Source organism: Sapajus apella, unplaced genomic scaffold, assembly GCF_009761245.1.
Source record: "Sapajus apella isolate SASKATOON/1434 unplaced genomic scaffold, GSC_monkey_1.0 scaffold80, whole genome shotgun sequence".
Taxonomy (NCBI): domain Eukaryota; kingdom Metazoa; phylum Chordata; class Mammalia; order Primates; family Cebidae; genus Sapajus; species Sapajus apella.
In genome coordinates this window covers 1,212,502-1,235,769 of record NW_022437020.1, presented here as the reverse complement: position 1 = coordinate 1,235,769, position 23,268 = coordinate 1,212,502, and the positions used below count along the sequence as shown (strand labels likewise).

The 23,268-nt window shown below is 47.0% G+C and overlaps 1 protein-coding gene across 2 annotated transcripts in view; it reads right to left on the bottom strand.

Annotated features, from left to right (window-relative positions):
* SLCO3A1 (solute carrier organic anion transporter family member 3A1) overlaps nt 1-23,268 on the bottom strand; it is a 326,788-nt gene that overhangs the window by 41,703 nt on the left and 261,817 nt on the right. For both annotated transcript variants that reach the window (XM_032252773.1, XM_032252774.1), the window contains exons 5-7: nt 9,356-9,520; nt 4,043-4,241; nt 1,829-1,967 (exon numbers count right to left, since the gene is read on the bottom strand). In XM_032252773.1, coding sequence (XP_032108664.1) covers nt 1,829-1,967; nt 4,043-4,241; nt 9,356-9,520 — 503 coding nt within the window. The remainder of the gene's footprint in view (nt 1-1,828; nt 1,968-4,042; nt 4,242-9,355; nt 9,521-23,268) is intronic.

The following is a 23,268-nucleotide window of genomic DNA, read 5'->3' as shown; positions in this document are numbered from 1 at the left end:
GTCCAGAGGTAAGCAGAGGAGCTTGCAGTCTGCTAACTGCACTCTCCAGCTTTGCTGTTTCAGCAGTGGGATGCGGCCATGGATGGGCCTGGTCAGGCTGTTATTCACTTAGACTCTTGTTCATGCAAGATCAGGGGAAATGCAATTTTTAAGATAAGTTCTTTGGTCAGTGCATTCCCTGGAATGGAGACTCGTTTGGTCTCAAATAGACTACATTGAGTCAATTTAATTCTTATAACAGGACAATAACCGAGACTGATTTATAATGTAACTTTCTGGATATTAAAATGTTACTGAAATCGTTGTCATGAAAAATAATGGCTTGTGTTTTTATTTTAACCATTCTCGAGGTCCATCCCTTCTTTTAAAATTTATTTCCACTCACATAAAGAAATTGCTTTATCATCTAATTAAAGAAAATCAGCTCCTCCCACCCACCCTGCATGGTGATTTATTTTCTCTATAGAAAATGTAAGTAACTGGCCAGGAATCTAAATGTTTAACACAAGGAAAAATGAAATTTTTGAAAATGAAAATAAATGATCAATTTTTCTTTGTTCAGAGAAATTGCTGCTCCTGAAAGATATAAGATGTAGGAAGAAGAAACTAATGATCTCAACTCTTAAGTCCCTTGAAAGCTGCCACTGGGCCTTCATATGCTCCTTCCCATGATGCCTTACAAAGACATTCATGGAATCCTTCTGGGTGCTGGCTCTTGCTTAAGAAATCCAAGGACCAGAGCAGACGACAGACACTTCTAGCAAGTCACTGTAATGAAATGAGAACAGTGTCTTTAGGAGAAAGAGGTACCAAAGGACTTCAGAGAGAAGAACCCCGAAGATAAAAGAGGGAAGGGATGGGTTCAGAGGAGGGGACATTTGAGGGGCTATTGACTGGTGGGTAGGAACTGTCCAAATAGAGGCAGGTGTATGAAAAGAGAGGGCGTATGGCGCAAGTCGAACATCACGAATTGAAAGGAGGTAGGGCTGAAGACACCTGGCCCCTAGAACTGATCTTCCAGTTGATAGAGTAGCATGAGAAAGGGTCACCTGCTATGTTATAGAAACCTTTCTGACTTCAGGGTTGAACACAAGGCAGGACGGAAGGGGCCATTCTGGGAGGCCAGGTAGGAACCACCACATGGGTCCAAGCAAGAGATGGCCGGGCGGGGGGCTGGACAGGGCAGCGGTGGTGTGGGTGCCCCGGGGCACATGCCAAGGATTCCTGGAAGGTGGGATCAGTACAACTGGATGACCCATCACGTAGCATCAGGTTTTCAGGAAGAGAACACACAAAGCTGTGGGCTGGAAAAAGTACCTGCACTCCTCCCCCCAAAAAGGTGTCAGGAACATGGAAAAAGGGGCAGGCATTATAGTTAGGAAAATCGTGGCAAAGCGAACTGGGTAGGAATTGGTGTCAGAGTGTCTCAGGTCTGGAAGAAGTCTTTCCTGATAAATGGTTTTCAAGCCTTTCTTGACATACTTCTGGGGATGGGGAGCTCACTACCCATGCAGACATCCTATTCCCTTGACCCTCTGCTAGCACCTTGAACCACCATCTCTTCCTTTGGTTTCACATATACAGATTCCCTTGAATTTTTTCTTTCAGTTGCCCAGTGAAACTTCCTGCAAACACACTTGATTTAGCAAGACCTAAACCAGTCCTCTCCTCCTGCTGATGGAAGATCTTCCACTAGAGCAGGGCAACAGCTAAGAAAAACTGACAGAGAAGGAACATCATGTACAACATCTGTGGTTGCTCGCTCCTGCCTTTGGCCTTGGGTTTTAAGCCACTTTGGCTGCCTGAGTCCCCCGCCCCATCCCATTACCGTGCTGTTGCAGCCGGCAAAGCAGGCGGACAGGTAGGTGATGCCATCTGCCCCACACACTGGAGTGAAGGAATCGGTTTGGCATTCACAGTTATTATTGCAGGGTGAGTAGGGGTCCAGGGCTGAGCCAGGTGCTGTGCTGGAAAAGAAAGGAAACACGGAAGCCATTAGAACAGGTCAATTTGGAATCGGATGTCGCCAGTGACAGCCTTCTGCCTCTGCAGTGATGAGTCACATGGTACCCTGCTTATAGGATTCTTACCTAGCTCTCCCTTCCCTTTTCCTTTTCCAACCTCCCTGTCCAGCAAGGAGCAGCCCAAGGCCACCACTGAGAGCTATGTGGGTTGTGCCCTGCACAGTGGTGCCAGCTTGTGTGGAAGCCAAGTCCACTCCACCCCCTCTCATGAAGCATGGACGAAGATGCTCTTTATCACTGGAATTGATGTGTTCTCTGCACTGGTGACAGTTGGGTCCCTGCTCAGGGCCACCCCTCCATGATGTCTCTCCTGATTGCTATGGCCTCAAGTTATCCCCCTGTCCTGAACCAACACCTATGCCTGCTCCTTGAACAATTAACTTCTTCCCTCATTGGGCTGGTTCTTGTCTCTGCTTTATGCCTCCCCAGCGGTCAAGAAGTGTCATGACGCTGACTTACTACACAGCTACAACCAGACTGGCTTCAATCATTACTGTCTCATTGATTCAGTGTCCTGAGACAAATAACACTCATGTTTTAAATTTTCCTTTGCGTCATTAAAGGCACAGCTACCTAGAGCAAACAAACTGAAAAAAGAGCAAAAGGGCAGAGTGGGCGTGTTAGCACTGTAACAGACGAAAGCTCTCTTCTTTAGTCTGATTATTTTCAGCTCTGTCTCCTCAGGCTCACAGCGCTTCATAACAATAAATATGATGACCGCGACACCTGGCAATTGCTGTGTCATGCGCTTTTCAAAGGACTACATGGATCATTTCATTATTCTCATTATAACCCCATGGCTTCAGAGAAGAAACTGAGGCATAGCTAGGGTTAAGTGACTCGCCAAAAAGTACCCAGCTCATAAATGGTAGAGGAGGCATTAGCAACAGGGAAGTCTGACTGTAGGATATACACTTGTTTTTTCTTTTTTATGGAAGAATAACATCCTTATGGGAAGATCTTGTACTTCTAACCACTACACTTTACTACTGGGGAGCTGAGCCACCTGCTACTCGAGATGGCTGTTCGGCATAGCCGGATGTACAAGCAGGAAAAAGCCACACCTGGACAGGAAGGAACTGGGTGCCAGGCTGGGGTGGGGACTGGAAGGGGCAATCCCGTGGTGGTGTAAAGGGGAAGCAGGGGCACATGGTGCCTGGACTGCACAGACACACAGAAAGCTGCCTCTGCTCTGCTCTCCCACTCTGCCTGCTCACCCTTGTGGGTGACAGGAATGCCCTGGCCCCATGTATCTTCTGGGCCAAGTGCAGGAGCAGGCCTGGTGGCCTGCTTGGAGGAAGAGTCTGGCTCTGGAAAGAGAGAAACTGGGAACCTGCAGGCCAGCCATGCTGCAGCCTCCATGCTCCAGGCTGGATTCCCAAGGCAGCCTCAATCCCATGTGGAAAAGGGGACAGCTTTTGAGAATGGATTGCCGAGGACGCCCCATAATTCCCTGTAAGGGCAGTTCTCACTGGACTCTAGTCTGAAGTCTTGGGATAAAAACTAGGAAGAAAGAAAAGTGGTTCCATGAGAACTCACTTCCTTCTCTTCCTCCCTCCCTTCCCTTCAGCCCCTTTCCCCCCACTTTCCCCCTCTACACTTAAAAATACCTGCCAAGGGCAAGAGCCTCTAATTGTCATGTGAGGCTAATGATGGCTTTTGATAGTTTAAGGAATTGTTGAAATCAATCGATTCTTTTATTTTGAGCTGAATTTTGAATTAAAATTTTTATTTTCTATCTTCACATCTTTCCTAAAGTCAAATGGCAGAAATCGTGATGTGGGTACGCTAGGGAGGAAACGGTGTCTCTTCTGCCCCAGAGCTTCCTGGCTTTGAGTGGACAGGTCTCAATGCTCTCTCAGCCCAGAGGCTTCTACTGAGTCTCCAATGTGGAGAGTGTGATGCAGAGTCCTCGGGGGGGACTCTAGGAACAAAGCTGGCTCCCTCAACCTACTGCGGAGGGAGAGCGCGGGGCTCCATGAGCAGGCAGGACGGCGGCAGACTCTGCCGGTACTCACTTGTTTCCATAGGGAACAGTAACCCCAGCCACCGGGCCTGTGTCGCAGCCCAGGAAGAGGAAGGAGACGTAGCAAGCTGTGGACACCAGGTTGACGAGCATGGCCATCCGAATGGCCCCCAGGGCAGACAGGCTGAGCTTCTTCACCAAAAGACCGCCCAGGAAGATTCCCAGACAAGCACATGGGATCGCAGTCATCCCTGGAAGGAAAACAGAAGGGCGGGGCTGTGAATAGGGCAGGAGGGGCCAGTCCACAGACGGCGAACTGCAGGCTTGAGGCCGAGTCCCTCGAATGCCCCGTGACCCCACTGCGGTGTCACTGCCTCCACGGGGCCCTGAAGCCTTTAGGGTTTCTGCCCACAGGGGGCTCATGGAGAACTGGGGCACACAGGCAAAAAGCAATTCTGTTTAGTGAGTCTAAGTGTATGCAGCTGTCCTGCTAAGTGTGAGAAACACAAGCTGAAGAGGGGACTACCAAGTGACAGAGTCAGACAGGCTGGGAACACAGACACGCCTTCGGGAGAGTACATATCATGAAGCAGAAATGTGCTCTGTGCACATGTTTCAGATCATGTGGGAAGGGGACTTGAACATTTCTAGGAATTTTCTCCCCATCTTCTAATGAGGCAAGAAGGGAGGGTTTTGCGGAAGGAATAGAGGCTGTTTAACCTAAAGGTCAGAGAATTCACCAGGCCTGACAGAGAGTGTTTGAACCAGCTCTGCCACCCCTCAGGAAGCGGCATCAGTCAATACATTTTGTAGCTCTCGGTGAAAAATGGCATATAAAATTTTTCCTCTCTCTCTCTACTACACAGGGCTATCTGCAAGGCAGCAGGGCCATAAACCCGTTATTTGTGATTCGCAGAGACCCACGGCATTTTAGGAGGACCAAAGGATCTCAGAGTTCCAGTCTCCTGCGTTGGCTTTGCTCCATTCTGATTCATTTCATCTAAAACTCAGCTTTCACTTGCCACGTGTCATTTATCTACCATGTACATTATGCACGGCCAGTTTTCCAGTCTAGGCTGCCTTCTTGCCAATCAACAGGCCTCTAGGTCAATTGAGTACATTAACCAGCTGGTATGTGCTAAGGGAATGCAAATTAATTTTAATATTGGGGAGAGAAAATATAATCAGGGAGGTGTAGCTCTGCAAGAAAACAACACAAGTCATTCCTAAAATCACAGATACTCTCTCTGTATCATCTGCTGCTCTTGGAATATTGCACTTGGTTTCCCTCCCTTGGTATAGAAGTGATCTTATGAGCCAGCTCCTGGGTGCCTCTCTATCCTCATCCCGTGCCACACTGCCCACCCCAACCATGCCACCCTCCCTCCTTTCTCTTCCTGGGACAGGCCAAACAGTGCCGGTTCCCCAGACTTTGCATATGCAGTTCCCTTTCCTGGGACACTTGCTCAATGTGTTTACTTGGCTGGCCCCTGTCCTCTTCAGACAGGTTTCCCAGGCCACCCTCTCTAGAGATCCATGCACCCCTGCCCTGAGATTCCGTGCTTTTTCTCACTCCACGGCTCTCCCAGCTCTCTGAAGCAGCCTCATTTATGTTTGAGTTTCTTGTTTCTTGCACACACTCTCTCTCTCTGCTAGGATGCAGCTTTCCTGGGGACAAAACCCTGTTTTGTCTTGTGCAGTCCAGCCCAGATTCTCTGTGTCTAGCATGGTTCCCAGCACCCAGTTGGTATCCAAGTATTATTTTCAGAATGAATGAGCTGGGGAACAGATTGGATCTGTGTGAATGGACATCAGTGACAACATGCTCACACCCAGAAAGCACGCCTGTGTTTTGTTTCATTTTCTAGCAGAGACAGTAGGGGCATCACCTGTCAAGGATGGTAACCATGGCAATCACAGGCTTCCACACCTTTTCTCTAAGCCATCGTCAAGCCCCCTCTCTCTCCTCCCTCAACACTCCAGGCAGTGATCAGAACTTCCCTGAAACTCCATTGTCATTACTTTAACATATGCATATTGAGCCTGTTTTTATCTTCACTCACAAATCAACACCACCAGCCCTTTAATCGCCTACAATGCTCTTCTCTGAGCTCCGCCCCACTTGCTGAAGACTTTGTGGAGGGGAGGGTGGAAGGGGGCGTGTGCTGCTCTGGGATGACTGCCTGGGCCTCATCTCCCAAGTCTGCCTTCTCTAGCTGCCCACTGCCAGCCCCTCTTGCAGCCAGCCTCCAGGGTCCATACTGACTGGACTGTCACCTAGGGCAGGGCACACAAAGAGGGCACCTGGGCTGCCTGCCTGGACTGCCCAGCACAGAAAAAAGTGCCTCCTGCAAAGCACACTAACAGATAGAGATCACTGGGAGACAAAAAGGTGCAATAAGGCAGAATTGTTTTTTTGACCTTCTGCCCTGAAGACTATTGATTTGTTTGTTGATAGAAGACGCAGGCATGTGTTCTGAGACAGAACACGGCCCAAAGTTGAAGCAACTGTGCAAATGTAATCAAAATGGAAGGAAAAGCAGCAGAGGAGTCAGCAGGTGAGAGAGAAACTCTTCGGGCGCTGAAGGGCTAAACCTGAGAGATCCTGGAGATGACACTGAAGTTCCAACTTTAATCATAAAGAGGTGTATTCTACCCTGTCTCTGTCAGGCAGATATTAAAGGGCTGAATGCATTTTGCCAATACCTCTTGGAGGTAAAATTTACCAAGTGGAGGGTGGCAGAAGGTTATCTGTATAAAAGGAAAATGTAAGTAAGGCTTGTGGTACCCTAGCATTTGCCAGGGAGTGGGGTGGTAATCCCGCCCTATCACTGTGATAGGGTTTTACTTTTCCATTTAAACTGGGATATTTTATGTCCTGTGAAGTACACAGAGCTTAAGGCAACAGCCTGATGAACTTCTGCATCTGTACACACCCCTATGGCTCAGATTGACCTGAGAATCCTTCCAGCAGCCAAGGAGGCTCCCTGATGTGCCCTCCCAGTTAGCTTCCCCCAAGGGTAAAACTGTTCTGGACTCTATCACCTTAATTAACTATTCCTCTTTTTAATTCATCTAAACATGTTCTCCTTTGAGTCTCATGCCCTTCAACTCTGTGAGATTCAGCCGCATTGAGGCATGTATCAGAGTTCTTTCTTCCTCATTCTATGTAGTGGTTTACCACAGAACATTGTATAATTTATTTACCTATTCTGTTGACGGACATTTAGGTTGTTTCATGTTTGGGTCTATTATGTGTAAAACAGCTCTGGACATTATTACATATGCTATGTAAATGAGTGAACCTAAACATTTATTTCTGTTGGATAGATAATCAGAAACGGAACTGATAGATCACAGCAGAGACATATGGTTAGCTTTAACAGGCATGGCCAAAGAGTTTTCTAAAGTGGTGGCACCAATGTGCATTCCCACTGGCTGAGTATGAGAGTTCCAGTAGCTCCACATCCTCCCTAACACTTGCTGCTATCAGTCTGATGGATGTGTCGCTGCATCCCATTGTGGTTCCAATGTACATTTCTCTGATGACTCATGATGGTTAGCACCTTTGTGTTTGTTTCCTGGCCATCTTATGACATGATAGGAGATTTGAAAGGAGAAGATCAGAAAGCATCACCTTCCCTTTCCTCTAAGCAGACAATCTGACTCCTCCTTTACAGAGAAGATGAAGTCTGTGGAGCCGTAGCTGCCCCCACGCCTGGCCATATCACCACACTCTCAGTTGCTTCCATCATGTGTCCTTCCCTCCTCTTTCAGGAGGACAGGTGAGCACCTCTGTCAAGGGCTGTCCACCACTTTCCCTCTCTCTTCTGCAGATCCCCAGCTGTGAGCTCCTTTCCTTCCACTGAGAAACCTGCTCAAGTCTTCCCTGTCCCAGAAACCACATACTCATCATTCCCTCCCTTGACTCCAACACACGCCATAGGCCAAGTCCTTTCTCTCTTCTTCCCTGGCTAAGTCCCATGCTCACTGTCTATTCCTTCCCTCTTGTGGGCTGCTCTCCACACCACAGAACAGGTGCCACCACTGCCACTTCAGGGACACAGCCCTGACCCAGGCTGTAAGCTGTCCTCATCATTAAAGCCAACAGGGACATTTGGGCCTGCACCGTGCATCACCACTCACATGTCAGATGGCTACTTTCTTCCCGGAATCATTTCACCCTTGACTTCCATGACCCACATTCTCTGCATTTCTTTTGGATGCTGCTGTTTAAATGTCTCTGCAGACTCCTCTATTTCTTCAGGATGGGGTTTTACCTGTCTTTCTCTAACTCTACACATTTTTTCCTACATAAATTCCACTCCAGTGTCCTTAACTACCATCCATATGCTGAGGTAACTGAACCTCCATTACTACCTATAATTCAGATGATCATCCCAGAACCCCTTCTTGAGCCCTTGGCTGAATACTGGACATCACTTAGACATGCCATGGGCATCTCACACTCAGCAGCTTCAGGTCTGAATGGGCAACTTTGCACACATTTGATTTTTCCTCATTATTTCCAGTTTTTACAAATGGTACCACAAGCTCTCCAAGCCAGAAACCTGAGAGCCCTTGTTCACTCTTCCCTCTTGTTTAATTGCTATGTCTCTGTTGCTGTTGTGTCCACTAGTGATCAATATCTCAGCTGATTAACTCAACAAATGCGGCTTCCTGGTCATTTGAAGGAAAGGATAATATATTATCACAAAACAAAAAGCAAACTAAGACATGCTGCGGGACGACATTCCTTACCCTGCCTAAGCAACCCTGCTTCTCATGAGTGCACACTGGTTTCCTTTAGTATGTCAACTCCTAACAGTTGGGAGTAGAAACCTGTAGTCTACGATTTAAAGAACTGTAAAGCCATGCCTGAGCTTGGGGAGAAGGAGTGTCACGATCCATTAGTTATGTCTGCTGTGGGCACAGAGAGTAGGGAGCATATGGCTTCCAAGCTCTGCATGTATTAACTATGGGTTTCATGCTGCGAAGAATATTCTTACTTTCTTATGTGTCTGATTAAAACCTGCTAACCTTTCAAGATTTATCCTTGTTCATCATATCTCCCTCAGATTTCCCAGTTCACACCCATCTATCAACTTCCTGGTCTCTCAAATGCTTCCTTTGTACATTTTATATTTTCACTCTTTATTATCATGTGCTTTTGGCAATTGCTCCAGGCAGACAAATCTTACTCTGAGAATATACTTTACATTCCTTGTGCACAGAGGCCACATATATTTTGTTGCTTTAGGCCCAGAGCAGAATGGAGCTTTTCAGCAGGCTCTGTAAATTCTTAGTGCCTTATACACAGGACACCCTTCCTGACCCTCTCAAGAGGCCTGAGGAGCACACTCACCGAGCAGCTGGTTGGCAGAAGAGGTGGTGAGGTTAAACTGCTGTTCCAGGTATTTCCCCAAGAAGGCAGCAAAGCCAGCCACCACTGCAATCTCCATGCAGGCAGCCAGGATGATGCAGGTGAACACAGGGTTTGAGAGCAGGTGCTTGGTGACCTTCGGGATCACTGCAGGGAGAGAGACGGCAGAGGGTCAGGGTCAAGGTCATACCCTGTGTTAACCTCTTATGGCCGCCTGCTCCTGAGGCCCCTTCTTGCCCTGCTCTTGTCCATTTCAGCAAACAGTCTCCAGAAGCACCCGGTGGCTCAGGACAAAATCTATACCCCATAAGTCATCCATGATTATGAAAGCTCTGGCTTCAGAACATACACTGATATGTTGCCAATTACCAGCTTCTATCAAAACTGGAGAGACTATACCAGGACTTTTCTTATAGTTCAGCAGACACACTAAACATTTTTTTAAAGCGATCAGAAGATATTTTCATCCTCTACTAACGATGTGTGTGTGTTAAGAAAATATACTTAATTTTAGCAGTTTCATGAGAGAGATGAAATTCTTGTGCTCTTCAAAATATGTAGATACCTAATCAAACCCCTTCTTGCCATCTTCATGGCTACCTCTCTAGCAAAAGTTTCCATCAGCTCTCACTTGGAGACCACCAGAGCCACCCAACTGGGGTCTTGGTTTTCACTCTTGATCCAATATAATCATTCCCTGAGTAGCAGTCAGCGAGATCAGCTCAAATCAGTTTCCTGCTCAAAACCCTGGAACAATCAAAATCCACACACCGTGCCATGGCCCGAGGTCTACCCCTCAGTGATCTGATCACACCCCCGGCCCCTCCCCTTCCCACCCTCCTGTCCAGCCCCAGTGGCTCTTGCTATTTCTCGCCTGCACCCAGGTCCTCCCCACCCAGGTTTTTGTCCTTGGGGCTCTTCCCCACACAAGAATGCAGCAGGGCACAGTGGCTCACACCTGTAATCCCAGCACTTTGGCAGGCCAAGGCGGGCGGATCACAAGGTTAAGAGATTGAGACCATCCTGGCCAACACGGTGAAACCCCGATTCTACTAAAAATACAAAAATTAGCAGGGCATGGTGGCATGCACCTGTAATTCCAGCTACTCGGGAGGCTGAAGCAGGAGAATCACTTGAATCCAGGAGACAGAGGTTGCAGTGAGTCTAAATCACGCCACTGCATTCCAGCCTAGTGACAGAGGGAGACTCTGTCTCAAAAAAAAAAAAAAAAAAAAGAAACAAAACAACAACAACAACAACAAAAAAAACGCTCTGCCTGCAGATCTTTGCTGAATGTGTTCCCTTCTCCCTTCTCCCTTCTCCTTAGGGGGTCTATTCTCATCACCCAGTCCACCCTAGAAGCCTCCCACTCAGTCCTGGGTGCTCAGGGCTTCTATGAGAGCTGCTGATGTGCAAAAGTGCTCTGAGGTTCATGCGCCACTTTAAATGATGACGGAGCCAGAAAGCAGGAATTGCTGAGGTCTTGTGTTTCATTCTTTCTTTATTTCACGCTATTTTTCTTAAAGCATGAAGTTTCATATGCCACTAAGACTTCCCCTTATATTGGTGCTTTTAAAATAGGAGAATCATTTTTCAAAAATCCTTTGAAAACAAGCACATTATTTGGATATTCCCAGCAAACAGAATCCGTGGCATGTGGTCTTCAGCCAAGTCTCCTAAATTATGGTATGACGTATCCTAGAAGTGTGCAAGAGAGCTCTGGGGCACCGGGACAGCTCTGTCATTTCGATATCTGTGCCATGGTTTTAATGTGTATTTACAACAAAGTTGAAATACAGCGATGCACCTAATGTGTGGTTTCACGGCTGTTATGGTTTAAAACACTGCTAGGTTACAAAAAGTAAGTAGATTTAAAGTTATTTAAAGAGAAGTCTTATGCGCGTAATGGTTCAGGTGGAATGCAAATAAGGCAAAAATTATAGCGGTGGTGTCCCAGAGACTATAAAGTTAGGAGAAGTCTTTGCTGCCGTGATCATAAAAGTGTGGAATATTGGACATGCAGTTTACTTGTTTCCAACTATGCAAACAGAACAGATAAAACACAGAGTCCCAGATGAAGCAGGCGCGATACCCCTCTCTAGGAAAAACTGATCAGTGCCATGGTGGCATGCAAAATAAACAGGTGGGCAGGAAGTCTCACATTGCATTCCAAGGTGATGAATTAGCCAGCTGTCCTAAAGAAGAGAGCTAATTATACACGCTCAATCTCATCTCCTAGGAGACAAAACCTCTAAATGGCCCAACTAATTAGAATAAAATAATAATAGGGGATGCCTAAGTTTTTAATAATGTTAACAGACCAGCTCAATAAGTCAAGAACTGGCAGATATAAAAAAGAATTTGTCATTTCTAGGAATGGTACCAAGTTTCTAGAATGAAAATCTACATAGAAGACAGGCATCTAAGGGTTCTTTGACATAACGAAAATAACTCAATTATACAAATGTACTGAACCAAAAGCTTGGAATTGGCAAAGCCTGAGCAACCGAATCCTACGTCATAGCCAAATGATAATCAGAGCTGGTGGCCTTGGCTGTTCTGCGGTGGTTCCTTGTAAAATACCTGAAACCTTACAAAGGCAACTCTGATTAAATCCATGCACAAATAAAAATAACACTTTTTAAAGGGTATGAATAAGAATAAAGACGACAAGAAAACAACTTTAAGTCCATGCTACTAATCCACTTATAACCTCCTTGATTTTAAGTGTACTAGTCTTTATGTGTGTGTTTTGCCTATTTCTACATGGTTCATGGTTTCAAACATTTACAATCATCTGAATTTTTAGCAACAGCATTTGAAATAAATGTTTAGAAGTGTTTACTTTCATAACATCTATATGTAAATCTTGGGAAATTTTCCTGTGTTAAATCCACATTATGTTTAAAGTATAGTACAAATATTTAGAGGACTGCTGACTGTGAAATATTTTAAAATGTGGATTGTTCAACAAATATAGATGAATTCATTGGGCAGAAACAGAGGACAATGAGGTAAGCATTTATCTTCATGTGCAGAATCCCCTTGGATGTTAAAACTCTATCCTCATAAATCACTACTAATGAGTGAAAGCTGGTTTGCCATAGTGTGTGGCACATTGTGATGATGTAATGTACTCGTGGAAAGAGACTTGCTGGTCATGCCATGGAACAAGTTTCACAATGTAGTAAGAAAAGTATGGATCAGCTCAGGTGATTACAGTGCCTCCTTGTACTGAATACATTTGAATGTACTGGCGGTTTACATGTTTCGGCAGGTAACAACGCCATTCCTCAATCACAGTGTTCTTCTGGAATAAAGACATCTAAATTCTGGAAATACTGCCAATGTCAAATAGGCAGGTTGGGAACATTCCAGAAAAATGATCCTCTGCTATGCTTTCACTGTAGCCTTCATGTCTTTCGTTAGGGTACAGAATCTTCAGAGTCTAGGACTCCTGAAGAATCAAGGACCACAGCCACTCTTGGTCAGAAATAAAACTGCTGCCAGGCTCCAGCATCTGCTGATCAGCAACTTTGCTTTTTGGCTCAGAAATGACACTGATGATGATTTTAGTTTGATCACGTTATCTGTTTAGGTCCTGGTATCTCCTTGTCCTTGTTCAGAGTCATGATTTGTTTGGGGTTGAGGAAGGCACCATTCAACAGAGGCAACTCCGGTTAATGGAATGCTTTTCTACTTCAGCAAGCAATTTCATTATTCTGGAGACAATTCCACTTCAGTGGGAAGGATTCCTTCTCAAGATAGGAGTCTGCCTGTTTTTGTTTTAATATCTAATAGCTAATTTCTCCTTGAATTAGATATGAAAAATCACTAGGTTTGAGAATCATTTGACTGAATCATTTGACTCAAGGAAGCCTCAGTGGGCCTTATTTGCATGAAGAACGTTTTTCTCCCCTCTACTAAGCCAATTTGCCTCCAGAAATGATAGTTTGCTATTGTGTTTGCTATTTCCTTCCAGGTCCTTCCTCCCATCCCCAGTTTTATGGTAATGACTTGTAGCACCCTCAAAAGATGATGGATTTTCAAAGGTTCAGCCTACCTTCCAAACCCCAGTTTGAGAAGGGCTATTAATTAGCTTGATCGTAGGGCCAACCCCGTGTTTCAAGATTTTTCATTCAAATAGATTGTTAAGCCTATAGAATTCTGATTCTTTAAGGAGGCGGCAGCTAATGGGGTGGCCCAAACAAACAGAAACTGATGAACCAAAGCCACACCAGGCCACTGAACATCTACAGACTCTCTTAGCTATGTACCCCCTACCTACTGATTTAGCCTCAGAACTTGGGAGCTGGAGGTGAGAGGTAGGCTGCCTTAAATTAGGCAGCCTCACCAGCTGGAGAAACCTTTTCAACTCTCATTAGGAGCCTGGCACTGTCACCAGCAAGATGATACAAAATTGGAAAGAGCGGCAGGAGACTGGTCTCTAGGGAAAACAGGTTTTCTCCTGCTAGTCTTCAAAAGAGATTCCTGTAGGATTAAGGTTTCTTGGAAACTTATGGGTCCTTCAGGATGAAGAAAGGCAGATTTTGGAGGAGTCATGAAAACTAACATCAGCCGAGTATTTCCTCTGTGCCAAATGCCATTCTAAGTGCTTACATATCTGCTCACCTAATGCTCCCAACAAACCTGTGATCTTGGGACTATGAAATTCCCCATTTATAGATTAAAAAAAACAAAGGCAGAGAGAGGTCCCATGGTTAGAGCAGCACAGCAGAAACTCAAACTCTGGTACCTGCTGCCACAGCAGGTGCTTGTAACCAGCACGCTATTCTGGTCTGGCTTCTGAGCTGCTCTTGGTTTGAAGATTAAGCATGCAGGCTACTCCCGATAGTCAAAGGTGCAGCTTCATTCTAAGAAGTAATGACAGTAATAGCAATAATAATAATAAATTTCCACTTAGGTTGGGGAAAATGACCAGATCTGGCATGGATCTGGGGCTTAGTACTCTTTTTTTTTTTTTTTTTGAGGGAAAAGGAGTAGGAAAGAGAGGGAGGGAGAAATATTAATCAAAGGAAGAAAGAATTGTAGAGTGAGAGAGTAGGCTTGTACTGTGGGAAAAGTTTTGCTGAATTACGTTGTATAAAATGATGGCTAAGAACCTCGTCCAAGGAGGAGTCAGGTAATGGGGATTTGAATTCTGGCTTCTAGGCTTAGTAGATGTGGAAGTGACTCCATCCTACATGCTATAAAGATGAAATGAGACCCAAGTGTGTAATGCATGTGGCCCAGTGTCTCCAGCACACAGGTGTGAGCTCAGTAAGAATCATAACATAAAAGAAGTGATCCATGCTCAAGTCAGGGAAGAAACCCTCGGGCTCCTTGTCAAGTGCACTGTTCCTCGGATCTGTGAGGATACAAAGCCTTCTGTGGATGTGTCTGTGTGTGCTGCTTGGTGAACTAGCAGAGAAGAGAAAGAGCATGGGGGGTGGGGGGGACAGCCACAGCCATGGAGAAGTTGGGCTGGGCTAAATTCCTGGGCCATCTCTGGGATCAATAAGAGCTCCGGCCTCCAGAGGGCCAGGCAGCAGGCCAGGTCAGGAAGCAATGGACTTGCCCATGGCCTTGGTTTCCACATCCAATTCCCAGGAATTGAAGTTGCCCCAGGCGGTGTTTGCCATAGGGCTCAGTGTACCTGCTGGACTCTCGGTGTATTTCTGCTTTTAATCTCTACTGAAGTTGCCTTGACTTTCTTTTCCTTTAACAACACTGCCATCACACACCTCTGTCATGGCTCCCAAGAAGGGGAGATGAAGCTAATGCATGCAACTGCTCAGTAATTACAATGATAGCTGGTGCTTTTTGGGTTACCGGTGTTTGACAGATCACTGTGCTTAGGGTTTTCATTGAATTCTCACAACCATCACAACAGCAGGTCATATTAACATTAACATTCCACACACGAGAAAACCAAGGTTTCTTTGAGAGGGTGTACATTCCACCTTGCCTAAGAAGGCAGAGCTGAGAGGTGAGGGAGAGTGGATTTGAACTAAGGTCAGCCTGAGCTCCCGAGTCCATATTCTGAACATTCAGGTATTTTGTGGGGGCCTGAATCTATAAACGTTGTTTTTCTGAATGTGGAGCTGCCATCACATGAGACCCACAGGCAGAAGAGAACAGAGAGGTAGATGGTACTAAATGATAGTCTTCAAATCATAACTTTAAAAAGGGGGAAGAGGAAGAAATAATAAAGATGTAGTAGAAAAATACTGTGATGGAAGTACAGGTGTGAATCCAGGGTAGAGTGACTCCTAGGAAAAACACCGTCATGGAATAGCATGAAGTTTAGCAGCCACCACACTGGTTGCTGATGCACCCCATCCAGGCCTAAGCCCCCCAATGGATGCCCTTGCCTGAGTTCTCCTCCTCTCCAGAAGCCAGAAGCCACCTGGGAGCAAGGATGGAGCATCTCCGTCATTAGACGTGGGTGCCATGCCCAGTAAGAGCAGACACTTAACAAACTCAAGGTGGATTAAAGAATCTAATAAATAAATTAAAAAATGATTGAATGAACCGCAAAGCCTTGAAGGGTAACTGTTGTTGCCTCATAAAAAACATTAACTGAGGCAACAGAAACAAACTTATGATCAAACCATTAGTGACATTCCACAGGGTCACTGTCTGGGTGGAGGCAGGTCTAGACCCTCGCTGCTGCAGTCAGGGTGAATGATTCCTTGCCTATAGGTTCAGAAATCCAGAATCTCAATCTCTTCTTCATTTACACTGTCGATTCTGGAGCTGTCTAAACCATTCCCTTGAGTAGGGGTAGAAGGCGGCCCAGGTGGGAGAGGAGGCCTGCAGTGTCTGGGAGTCTTCTAGAAGCAAGCGTGTGCCACACACTGGCCCCAGATGGGGCAGCCTCCGACTCCAGCTCCAGACCCACTTGTGGCTTCACTGCTGTGGAGGAACCTACCTTTTAACCTCTGCCTTGCGCTATCGGGGAGCCCAGTGGAGCGCTTCCTAGCACCTTCTCATTGCAGGTTTGAGAGAAACAGCTACCGGGCTGGCCATCCTCTGGAGGAGGCAGAGGGTAGTGCTCCCTGTGCATGGAAAAGCTTGTGGCTTGAATGAACAAGAAAAGATCAGCACCAGAAATGAGCGTTTAGAATGAAATCCCAATGTTAGCTTGCTGGGGGCTGGCTGGGACAATCCCCGTCAATTCTATTGATTCCTTTAAGATCACCAACTCTTCATAACCCTACCAAGAAGGCCCAAGAGAAAAAGAGTCACATGGCTGCCCATTAGCCAGTTTAAAGCACGAAGCAAGTGTCTGCAGAGGCGCACTTAGCTTCCTGCAAGCTGCAGCTCCAAATTGGTGTCACCTCAGTCATTTCCGTCCCTCCGGAGTGTGAAGTCGGAAAAGCTCAGGCGCCGCTCAGGATCGCAGAGATGAAGAAAGGAGCCTGGGAGGCAGCAATGTCTTATTGAAACCCACCATTGTGTCTTTCCAGGTCAGAGGCAGTAGAGAGAAAAGGACTAAGGGAATAGTCTTCTGTAAGAAAAGAGGCACTCTCACTACTCCACGTGAACCCCTAAGAACCCTCTCTGAGAGGGTGGTGGCCCACCTCCGTGGCAGCAAAGCTGACTGCATTTGACATTCATGCAAACTTTAATAATGGGAGCATTCACCTTGGAAAGTCGGGAAAGAGAAATAATGACATTCACAAAAGAAACAGTGGGGGTGAAATACCCAACTGATATAAATGATCATCTTTAAGCCTAGAGTTCCTGGTATTATTTTCTCAAGCGTTGGGTTTACAGCAGGCCTTCTCAGAGCCTTCATGTGCTAATACATCCCTTAAGAATCTCCACGAGGGTCACATAGTCTACAGTATCTCAAGCCTATTTAGTGAGTGAGTCCCCTGGCATTAATGTCCCCTGCCTATATAAATGCAGGAGGATCAGCTCTCATCTGTTGGCCCCCAGAGGAGGCCACTCAAAGAACCTCATGGCTTCTGGCATTCATTTGCAATTGGGAGTTTACACAGAATCATCTAGGGGGCTTTGAAAATATACAGATGCTCGGACCCCTTCTCTACCCACAGAATCAGAGTTCCTGGGCTGTGGCCCACACATAGGGCAGTTCAAGAAACTTCACAGGTGAGGCTGACTCAAACTCCTGGCTGGGAAACAAGGGCTCCTCAGATGAAGTCCAGGCACTTCAGAAGGGTAATGCTAAGGCTTTCAATAATTCATTCATCATTTTGCCAAAGCCTCCATGAGCAGCTTCAGATACCAGGAACTGCTGGTGTGGGGGTGGCCCCTAACCTGCCTTCTAGCGTGAGGTTTTCAAGAACCAGACTTCTACAACCAGACGTCTAGCTCCCAACCACGTCTCGGGCGTTCCAACCATGTGTCTCTGCTCATCCCATGCCCCATCCCAAAGCTCCTCTCTCTCCATCCACGGGGATCCTGCTCGTCCTTCCAGACTGGGGTGAAATGCTTCAATCTTCAATCTAGTGTCTCCAAGTCCCTTTTTTCTGGTCCTCAGTTTATCCCTTTGAACCTCCTGTGAGCCTTTCACCTTCCTACCTTTTATTCTGGAAGCATTAGCCAAGTGGCCACAAAGTTAATGTAAATAAAATAGTTCCGAGTCACCTCCGCTTGATGAATAAGGAGTGAAACAAAGCCAGCCAGCTTTCCTTGGAGCTGACCTTCTCAGAGCCTTTAATATGCAAACAACATATGAATCTCAGAGAGGGTCAAATAACACACAGGTTCCCAAAGTTATGTGACTATGTAATCATTTCCCCACCCTTCTGTTATTGCTGCTGCTGATTCGTTTTTCCCTGAGCATCTCAAGGGACCCTCATTGGGAAACGCTGCCTTCTAATTATTTCCTTTATTCTTCCATTCAACATACACTCCAGGAATATCAACAAAGTGCCAGGCATCGTGCCAGGCACCCTCATATGGTTTGTCTCAGTAGCTTTGCTGAAATAACTTGAGAAGTGCAGCTGTAGCTTATCTAGGGAACTATCCCTCCAGTGCTGTCCCCAGCAGGTCCCCTATCAATCAACATTGTTGAACTTTAGCCAGTGACCACTCCGGTCTGTAAGGACCTACAAAAACAACTCCTGTGACATGGCAGAATGTAAACCACAGCCTGGCACAAGATTCCAAGTGTTTGGGTGGTGGCAGAGGGTCTCCTTCACCATGCAATTAGGAAAGAGAAACCTGAACGGGAAATCCACACATGGGAAGAGCATGGTCTGAAGACACATGCATGATAAAAAAAACCCTCAGCCGGTTACCCGGCAGAAGGAGGATCAGATCACCAGGCTCCTCACGGTAACATTATGCTGAAAGGCATAGGGTTTTAATTAAGAAAAATGTGGCAGAAACTGACTGCTAGATGGTAATGGATGGAGGAGGCCAAGATGCAGAAGCCAGAGGCATGAGCTGCGTCCTGTGGCCAGGCAAACCTGTGGCTGTTGCTGAAAAGCGGGAAGCAATGAGGGGGGGTGGGGGTGAATGTGCTCTCTGCCCAAGATATAAAGCACCTGCCAGAAGATGGGCAAGTGCCACAGGACGCCTGAAGTCCACAGGGCAAGTCAGCTCTGGCAACAGGGCTGGCACATCCTCTACCATTCAGCAGCCGGGGTGCCAGGAGCAGACCTTCTCCAACACAGGTAGTCACATGTGGGCTGGTGGTGGCACTCAGGACCCCTGAAGCTCTTGCTCAATCTATGTCCATGGATTGGTCACACACAGTCAAAAATCCTGAGGAAATAGGGGGCAGGGGAGCTTTGGGGAAAGCAGCAATCCATTTACTCCCTCCCCATATCAAATAGCAGGCACAGAGCACCTGCTGTGCACCAGAACATGAGCAAAAACAACTGCAGTCCCTGCTTTCGTGAAGCTCACAGAGTAAGGGAATCAAGGAAGATTACTTACACCTATAAAGGAAAATCATGATGTGCCTTGGAAGGGGCACCACCAGGAGGTCAGGAAGATGCTCCTAAGACATGATACATGAGGGCCAGGCGCGGTGGCTCATTCCTATAATCCCAGCACTTTGGGAGGCCGAGTCGGGTGGATCACAAGGTCAAGAGATCAAGACCAGCCTGGCCAATGTGGTGAAACCCCTGTTTCTACTAAAAAATACAAAAATTAGCTGGGCATGGTGGTGTGCACCTGTAGTTCCAGCTACTCGGGAGGCTGAGGCAGGAGAATCACTTGAAACCTGGGAGGTGAAGGTTACAGTGAGCCGAGATAGTGCCACTGCATTCCAGCCTGGTGACAGAATGAGACTCCATCTTTAAGAAAAAAAAAAAAAAAAAAGAAGAAATAGAAATGACACATGAGTTGATGTCTGAAGATGAAATCAGAATTCCAGTGGAGGGAACAAATGTAGAGTCCTAGGAGGTAGGGAGCCTGTGAAATCAGGAGAACTAAAAAGAGGCCAGTAAGGCGGGCGTGGAGGGAACAGGGCATGGCTGGCATGAGAAAGGGCTGGAGGGACTCAGAGACCATGGAAGGACTTTGCCTCCATCCCTTAAAGCAAGAGGCAGCAACTTGATCAGATGTGTTCTGAAAAGATCACAGCGTGGACAACAGCCTGGAGGCCCCAGGGCATGCTGGGGTGTGGAGTGTTACCTTGTTTGTATTAACGAGGACTCTCAGATCACCAGAGATCACGAGCAGGCTGGAGAGGGATTTGGGTGGTGAAATCTGCGGAACTCCAAGATCACAGCATTGTTGGAGGGGAGGGGAAGTATCAAGGACCCAGGTGGATCCCAGTTCCTCAAAAGGTGAACCTTCTCTAGCGCTTGGGCTCTGCGTAGCCTCTTTTGGAGGGTGAGCAGGCTGAGTAGAAGTGTAAGTTTCTCAGACACAGGAAGGGCATTGTTACATGGGCCCCAGGCTGATTCCCTTTCTCCTCTTTCATCAGTATGAACAATTTATGAACCCTTACAGCAAACAGTGGAAAGAGCACGGTATTTGGAGTCTGGAGAGCGAGGTCCAGCCCAGCCATGGGAATCTGGGTAACTGGTTTAACATCACTCACCCCTCCCTGTCTCCCCTACCGCCTGCCAGCTCTGATGTCCCGATTCCCGTTCAATAGCATAGAAGTTAGTAAAATAACCACCACATCCGCCACCCGTGGGGAGGTCCATGCAAGAGCTCTGGAAGTCATAACTCATCTCTTAGATTTGGGTGGTGGTTTTAAAGACTCTGAGCCTGAGGCCCCAGCCCTGCCCACTCAGCTGGCACCTGCTGTCTTTTCTGGGACAGGAAGAGACTACTTGGCAGTCAGCATGAGGCGCTCAGAGACAAGAGTGCTCAGCTTTTGATTGCCTTGCTCTTTCAGCGATCAAAGGCAGGACTCTCCCTTTGGATTTTAAACCTCTGGTGTGGTTACGCTCATCCCAGTTAGAAAGCCTGGCAGAGGGTCAGGACAGGCCAATGCTTGCAGGGAGTGGGTTCTGCCCTTCCTTTTAGGCTGCAGCTGTGTCTGGAAGAGCCATCATTTTAGGGTACATGTGTGCTGTTGCAGCCAGCAGCCAGAGTTTTAATACAGTCTGTTAAGAAGTCAGTTAGCGTCTGCTGATGCCACTTATTCTTTAAGAGAGCATCCATTTACTGTTAGAAGGGGCAGCATAATGCCATGGTTAAAAAGACAGACACTGGAGCCTTCGCCCAGGGTTCAAAGGCCTTTCCTTCCCATCTACAAGCCTCACTTTCCTTATCGGTAAATGGTACCAATGCCTCCTAAGGCTACAGGGATGAAATATGACAGTGCACAAAAAACAATCATTATCTGTTATTTGCACGTGTCCATGTGTATACATACATGACACTGGCAAGAAATTACTCACTTATTATTTCATCCAACCAGTATCACCCACATGCTATGCACTGTTCCACGCGTTGGAAATGAACAGATGAACTACAGCTTAGTCCTTGGAAAATGCACAATATTTGGGCAGATACAGACAAGCAGCAAGACTGCCATGGTAATGTGTTCACAGGTGCTTTGCAGGGATTCCGTGGAACTCAGAGGAATGCAGCTAACTTAGCACTGGGTACATGGGGGCTGGTACATAGAAGGGCTTTGGGGGACTTCCTGGGGAGGTGAGAACAGAGTCCAGCTCAGAAGTGAACTGAAGGAGGAAGGGCACTCCAGGGAGAAACAGCAGCAAACAAGAGACTGTCTTCCAGGGACTGTGAAGAGCTGGAGGGAGGAGGCAAATAGACATGTAGCTGCAGAAGAGACCCTGCCATGTCCATCAAAGCCCCTCAGGGCAATAGACGCCGCAGACAACTTGCAATGAAGCACAAAACTGTGGATGTGAGATTTAACACACTATCCGAGGATGATTCTATGCATTTGTCTATTACAGTCCCTGAATGTCTTCTCTCCAGGTGTAGCCTCTCACAAGCAATTCTGCAAACTCTGAGCATTTGCTAGATTCAGCACACTGGGTGCAGTCTTGCCCACACACGGCTTTGTGTAAAAAACAGGTCATCCAAATTGCAAGGTCAGGGAGGAGCAGGGCCAGAGCCAGATCTTAGAGGAAAAGTTACTTGGTGGCACAGCCAAGAAGTAAACATGTGCCTTGGCTCAGCAGGCCCCCACATCAGGGAGATACTAGAGTGTAACAACCTTCTGCTCATCTGCTTTCTGCACAGTAAGATGATTACGGGGTGGCTGCTATGAGGTGGGGACCTCCGGGGTATCCCGGAGCAAGCCTCTGGGCTCTCCATCTCTCAGCTTTGGATAAGGGTGGCAAACCCAACTGATGGCCCACTGTTGGAAGCAGACCTTTGAAGCCTGCTGTTTTTAGGAGAGTGCCCTGAAAATCAAACCAGAGACCCAAACCCCGTATCACCAGAGCTTGGTTTCCTCATCTGCAGACAGGAAGAAGCAGTGCTACTGACCTTACACAGCTTTGGTAAAGACTAAACCGGACGCCACATGTGAAACTGAGGGGAGTTCTGTGGCGTGGCCAAGCCTGCATGATTAAGAAGTGGCTGAGTTGGATTTGAACCCAGGTGGGTCTGCCTCAAAGCCGGCAGCCCCGTTCTCCCTCGGGAGCAGGGGAGACTCAGTTCCGGACAGGGGCTGGAAGGCTCCTCTTGGGGCAATGCCAGCTCTTCTCAGAGGCCTTAGCTGTGGCAGAATACGGCAGGGTACACAGAGTCATGGCCAAAGAAGAATCCCATTTGCAAGCTCAGACAAGACGGATGAGAAACGGCAACATACAGGGTTGAGGAGCAATGTCAATTCTATGTATACATGTGATGCTGTTCAGCTTATTAATGCCCACAAATGTGTAGCACACTGCAGGTATAGCACACTGCGCTGGCAGCACGGGCTTCCCAGCATGCAAACCGGATGGAGGGTATTGGAATGCCAAGTAGCCCTGCATGGTGCTTTTGGTGGCAAAGCTCATACGGCAAAAGCATGTGTCTCACAAGGAGAAATCAATCATGTAAACAACAGTGGCCCCACTTCATGCACCGGCACATGAAAAATTTGTTTACTAGCATAATAGCTCATTTCACTGTATTCTGGCTCTTAAGGAGTCTTGTAGAAGCACTTTCTTCCTTTCAGTCCATTACGGACCAACTGCCTCTGGGAATTGTTAATTCTAAATTAAAATCATTAACCATCAGAAGTGAAGCCTGTGTGTATACAGATCACAATCTGTAATCAACGAGGCCTCGCCGGTCCCAGACTCGTCTACCTGACTGTGTGCTGGTCAGCTCAGCGGCAGCTCACGCAGAGCCTGCTTACCTTGCCACTGACCTTGCCTTTTGCACCCTAGCAGAATATAAGCTCCAGAATATAAACCGCGTTAGTCAAGGCTATGCTCAGCACCTAGTAGGGTGCTGAGGCTACCAATGGAATACAACAAATGAGTTAA